Source organism: Argentina silus (genome assembly GCF_951799395.1).
Source record: "Argentina silus genome assembly, contig: scaffold_175, whole genome shotgun sequence".
NCBI lineage: Eukaryota > Metazoa > Chordata > Actinopteri > Argentiniformes > Argentinidae > Argentina > Argentina silus.
In genome coordinates, this window is record NW_028153244.1 from 40,001 (window position 1) to 46,373 (window position 6,373).

General features: G+C 49.3%; 1 protein-coding gene across 1 annotated transcript; it reads right to left on the minus strand.

Annotated features, from left to right (window-relative positions):
- Positions 1-1,399: 1,399 nt before the first annotated feature.
- LOC310824331 (transmembrane protein 121-like) lies at positions 1,400-2,452 on the minus strand (the record flags this gene model as incomplete). Its single annotated transcript, XM_083697585.1, has 1 exon — positions 1,400-2,452. One exon carries the CDS (start codon positions 2,450-2,452, stop codon positions 1,400-1,402), a length of 1,053 nt encoding a protein of 350 aa, XP_083553711.1.
- Positions 2,453-6,373: the final 3,921 nt, after the last annotated feature.

Genomic DNA, 6,373 nt, shown 5'->3' on the forward strand with positions numbered 1-6,373 from the left:
ACATGAACCGAGGTCTGTGAAATGTCTGTCTTTGAAGAAATATCTCCTTTCAGCAGAGAGATAGTATCTCCCTTGTTAATCTCCACAGACCTTTGCCTGCTAGAGCTGAGTCTCTAAAGGTTGGCAGACAGACGTCAGGGTTTAGTTGGACCAGCTCCATGCATTTGATACAGGTTTGTTTTTGTACAGACATACAAGTCTGTTTATTGCATTATTTTCTTCAATCATATTTTGTTGACTACAGTGAGCGTTTGGTCATTTCTTTGTTGTGTGATCATTAAGGAGTGGCTGAAGACGTCTTTGTATGTGTCAGTTTGACATGAAGAAGCAAACTTAAAAAGTTAAACTCTGTCTTTTTGCCTTCTAGAAATGAAAACTATGAGATGAAAACATGTGTTTGCAGGACTCTCCTATCAAAGACAATACTGCAGGACTCTCCTATCTAGTAAAGACAATTCCTAGAAATTATGAATAATGACAATAATAATAAAATAAAATAATAATTATAATAATCAAACAGCCACTATCAGTAACACTTCCTATTAAAGCACAGAAAACGCATGGTAATAACATGTTAACAATAACTACACTTTATTCTGTGCTGTACTAGGAAATGTTGTCCAGTTACCATGGAGACCAAAGCAAAACATTTCTGTTAAAACACTTTTTACTGCGACAACTTCATAATACTAGGCTGAAGATGATAAAACAAGATTATAACAAAGTTTAGAGTACAAATGTGATTTATTCTTCAATATTTTAATTGTTCTTTGTTACTAAGCCCCCTCTTTCAGTGTCAGATGTGGGTTGTTCTCTAGTTATTGAACTTGGTAAAACAAACACAACTAATGCACAGAAAAACAAAACACAACAAAATCCTCAAATAAACAATCCACCATTCATTGTTCCAAAACAACAACATCATATAAAAATAAACATCTTTTTCAATCTTTAATTAGGTTTTTTTTCTTCTTCTCCATTTGAGAATGACTCTGTATACCATGCAATTACCACATCACTCAGTTACAACATGTTAACACAATGTTGTTACTATAGTAATTACACTGTTATTACACAAGTATAGGGGCAACTTAGTGCATCTGTTCTGTTCTTACAGGGTTGGAATTACAGGACGGTTTGGGGGGTTAATGACCCCCCCCCCCTCCCATGAGAATTTAAATATCAGTGAGAGCCCCCCCCCTAAAAAAGTCTAAATGATCGTTGGGCCCCCATAAGAGTCGCTGGGTAACTGGACCCGTGGTTCTCACCCGAACCTCTGCCACGTCTGCTCACCCTCCCTGCCACTGACACACTTGGTGAACAACAAGTTAATACCATGTAGTTACTACAGTAGTTACATTGTTATAACACAGGCATAAGGGCCTTATCCGACCCTGTGTCACGTCTGCTCCCCCACTCTGTCGCAGACCGCCTCCACGTCTTCCGGCAGCGACGTGAAGTCCTGGACCACCACCTGGGGGGGCACGTGCACGGGCACCGCTATGGGTGCCACCGCTGTTGCATGATGGGAGTTGGAGTTCTTCTGCATCTCCGCCCCGAGGATGATAGGCGGGGCTTGCCGGAGCTGCCTCCTGTACTGGACGAAGCTGCAGGTCTTCAGGACCAGGGAGAGGACGTTCTTGCCCATCATGATCCCCGACACGCGCTCGTCCCGGTACAGGAGCATGTTGGCGCCCCGGATGAACAGCGTCACCACGTTGACGGTGACCAGGCTGAGCAGCGGGTACAGCAGCATCTTGTGCGGTACGATGTTAACTCCTTGCATGCTGATCTCGCTCAGGGACACGCAGGGCAGGACGAGCAGCAGGATGTAACAGTAGAAGAACATGAGGCCCTCCACCCACAGGGGGAGCCCTTTCCTCTGGGGCTCCCACAGGTTGGCCTGGACGTCCAGCAGGTCCAGCAGGTCCACCACCACCCAGAACAGACGGCTGCGAAGCTCCTCCTTCTTCTTGTGCGGACGCACGTACTCCATGTGGTCGATGGCGGCCAGTGTGACGAAGACCACGGGGACGCACACGGAGAGGAGCAGCGTCAGGGCCTTCCTCGCCACGCCTCCGTCCCCACCCCCGTCCCCGGCCACGACCCCCGTCCCCACCCCCCTCCCGTCCGCGGCCTTGTAGTTCTGGTAGACGAAGTAGACCTTGATCTCCAGGACGAACACGTAGAAGAACCAGAGGATCATGGCGTGGCCACGCTTGGCGGTCCGAACCTCGGCGCCGACCCACACCGCCACGTAGCGCAGCACGATGAGGAAGCACACGTCGCCCACCAGAACCATGATGCACACACCGATCTTGCCAGGGCCCTGGGTCTGCTCCACCAGGTAGGCGTCCAGCAGGGCCATGCTGATCACAATCAGCAGGGACGACAGGCACACGTGGGGCTTGTTGGCCGGAGGAGGAGGAGGAGGAGGAGGAGGAGGAGGCATGGCTGATGAGGCTGGAGAGAGAGATCAGAGAAGGGGGTTAGAACTCGTTCATGTGTCTGGAGAAAACGCTGGCGGTACGTAGACCCGGATACAGTCAATAGAAGAGAAAAGATGGTACGCGATTAACTTCTGTTGCACTAGTAACTGAAAACGTTTATTCCATATTTCGGTAATTCCGTGTTCCTAGACAACACAATAAAGACCTGTTCCTAGACAACACAATAAAGACCTGTTCCTAGACAACACCATCAATAAAGACCTGTTCCTAGACAACACAATAAAGACCTGTTCCTAGACAACACAATAAAGACCTGTTCCTAGACAACACCATCAATAAAGACCTGTTCCTAGACAACACAATAAAGACCTGTTCCTAGACAACACAATAAAGACCTGTTCCTAGACACCATCAATAAAGACCTGTTCCTAGACACCATCAATAAAGACCTGTTCCTCGACAGTGTTGAGGGAGGAGAAGAGGCTACTGCCCCAGCTTGGACAACGGAAATACAACATTTGAAAGAAAAGGGTCTGTGTAGCAGGGAAAAGCTGTTTTTATAATGAAGTTGAGGCCAGCTAGCGCCTGTATTCCTCCGGTTGGGTCCCTTAGCTGTGTCCTAGTACCACCAGTTGTTGGGATAGATATGGGCCAATCAGGGGAGGGCTTGTTCAAACTCAGGCCCCGCTGGCATGACAACAAAGCTCCTGTCAAACACCCAGCAGGAGGGGCCCCCTCCACCCGTCTGCATGCAGCCTGAACCAAGCAGCAGAGAGGACCGTCACACTGAGGAACTAACCTAAACTATAAACCGTACATCTTAACTAGCTCCTAACCTATAAACCTCTCTAACTGTATATCTTAACTAGCTAGTAACCTATCTACCTCTAACTGTATATCTTAACTAGCTATTAACCTATAAACCATCTTAACTAGCTATTAACCTATAAACCATCTTAACTAGCTAGTAACCTATAAATCATCTTAACTAGCTATTAAGCTATAAACCATCTTAACTAGCTATTAAGCTATAAACCATCTTAACTAGCTAGTAACCTATAAACCATCTAAACTAGCTAGTAACCTATAAACCATCTTAACTAGCTAGTAACCTATAAACCATCTAAACTAGCTAGTAACCTGTATACTCTCTAACTGTGTATCTTTGGGTCTATTTTCTATGAGACACTAATCCTCCAGGTCACTGATTTAGTCCTTATATCAGAAATGGAATGAGAGGAAAAAGGTTCACAGTCCACAGAAGAACGTAGACCTGCTGGTGTGTCTGTATACAGTCTCCTTAGGTCTGTTTCTGTCAGTCCACAGAAGAACGTAGACCTGCTGGTGTGTCTGTATACAGTCTCCTTAGGTCTGTTTCTATCAGTCCACAGAAGAACGTAGACCTGCTGGTGTGTCTGTATACAGTCTCCTTAGGTCTGTTTCTATCAGTCCACAGAAGAACGTAGACCTGCTGGTGTGTCTGTATACAGTCTCCTTAGGTCTGTTTCTGTCAGTCCACAGAAGAACGTAGACCTGCTGGTGTGTCTGTATACAGTCTCCTTAGGTCTGTTTCTGTCAGTCCACAGAAGAACGTAGACCTGCTGGTGTGTCTGTATACAGTCTCCTTAGGTCTGTTTCTATCAGACACTGCAGGCTATAGATTTGAACGGCGTGAAAAATAGTCATAGCGTGAACATTGTGTGTCTGAAATATTAGCGCTGTTTTCTGTTTTTCAAGGCAGCTGATGGCGTTTGACCTGCTTGTGGTCATGAACACACCTCTGCTAGCTCTTCTCCACCCACCTGAGATGATCTTCTGACCCGATGCCTCCAGGCTATGAATGCGGTGCTTACAGCGTCTCACCTTCTCTTCAGGCAACCAGCATCCAGAAAACAAACGTTCAAGTACTTTGAAACTGCATGTCTGTAAATATCTCTTTAGTTCAATTCTTCATGACACACTAACCCCCCCCCCCCCCCAAGTCATCCATTCAGTCCTTGTGTCATTGTGTCAGTATTTGCAATAACCATAAATTAGCCGGTTATTAATTTGATTTCCTTGTAATTCCACCAGCCACTGATAAAACGTTGTGTCTGTATTTGGTGGCTGCGGTATTGAATACTTCCTGGAAGCTTCTGTAATAGTTTGGAGCTGAGAGAGGAACAGACTTACGCTTTCCTCCACACTCATAATCAATCATACTGATCCGCTGCATTAAACTCTCTCCCGGATGCCAGTGTGGAGCTGCGGAGCCCGGCAGTAATTCCATCGGCCGCCTCTGAGGAGGAATTAGAAAGAGAACACATCACGTTAGCGTTTAATTCGATCCACAGCGGAACGCTCCGGCCGGTCCGTCGGTTGTACCGAAGTTGTAATCCCAACACTCCGCCGAAGTCGGTAGGAATGTCCCACAGTCCCACGAAAAGAAGAGGCAGGTTTTAAAAATAGGCTTGAATGTCAGCGATTCAACTTTCACTCCCGCTCTCTCTCTCTCTCTCTCTCTCTCTCTATCTTGCACGTCTGCGTTGACCCAAAAAACCCTCCCCCGCCTCTCCCCAGCCGAGCCGTGAGAGGGAAGGGAACCAGTGTTCAAAGACAACTAAGCAGGAGAGCAAAGTTTCCCTTTTAAGTGGAATCCCTGGAACTCATCCTCACGTCCTCTGATGGAATCCTTCCGACTTCAAAGAGCCGTGTTCCCCTCGACAACCAGACCATTGTCCCTCCCCCCCCTCGACAACCAGACCATTGTTCCCCCCCCCCCCCAACAACCGACGGTGTTGCTCAGCTTACAGCCCCAGGTGGATCCTCCAGGACAGAGAGGTTCTGATCAGAGATCTGGGGTAGAGATCAGTCTCCTACCGTGCGCTCCCTCTCTGTGCAGCCGTGAAGCTCTGAATGATGGGAGACCCTCCAGAGACACTTGTCATCACCCGCTCCTCCTCCTCCTCCTCCTCCTCCTTCTCCTCTTCCTCTCTGTAGTGACGGAGGAAGGACAGCATTAAGCCTGCTCTGGCTGGGTAGTGCCCTCCCCTCCCTCTCCTTCTCTCTCTCTCTCTCTTCTCTCAACCTCGTCTCTCTCTCTCTTCTCTCTCCCTCTCTCTCAATTTTCTCTCACTCTCTTCTCTTCTGTCTCTCTTTTTACTCTGTCTCTCTCTCGTGCGCTCGAGGTGCAGAATGTGGCTTTTCAAACGAGGTCTGCCCCCCCTCTCCTCTCCTCCTCCCTCCTCTTCTCTTCTGCCCCCCCTCTCCTCTCCTCCTCCCTCCTCTTCTCTTCTGCCCCCCCTCCTCTCCATCTCTCTCCTCTTCTCTTCTGCCCCCCCCTCTCCTCTCCTCCTCCCTCCTCTTCTCTTCTGCCCCCCCTCTCCTCTCCTCCTCCCTCCTCTTCTCTTCTGCCCCCCCTCTCCTCTCCTCCTCCCTCCTCTTCTCTTCTGCCCCCCCCTCTCCTCTCCTCCTCCCTCCTCTTCTCTTCTGCCCCCCCCTCCTCTCCATCTCTCTCCTCTTCTCTGCTGCCCCCCCTCTCCTCTCCTCCTCCCTCCTCTTCTCTTCTGCCCCCCCCTCTCCTCTCCTCCTCCCTCCTCTTCTCTTCTGCCCCCCCCTCCTCTCCATCTCTCTCCTCTTCTCTTCTGCCCCCCCTCTCCTCTCCTCCTCCCTCCTCTTCTCTTCTGCCCCCCCCTCTCCTCTCCTCCTCCCTCCTCTTCTCTTCTGCCCCCCTCTCCTCTCCTCCTCCCTCCTCTTCTCTTCTGCCCCCCCTCCTCTCCATCTCTCTCCTCTTCTCTTCTGCCCCCCCTCTCCTCTCCTCCTCCCTCCTCTTCTCTTCAGCCCCCCCTCCTCTCCATCTCTCTCCTCTTCTCTTCTGCCCCCCCCTCTCCTCTCCTCCTCCCCCCTCTCCTCTCCTCCTCCCTCCTCTTCTCTTCTGCCCCCCT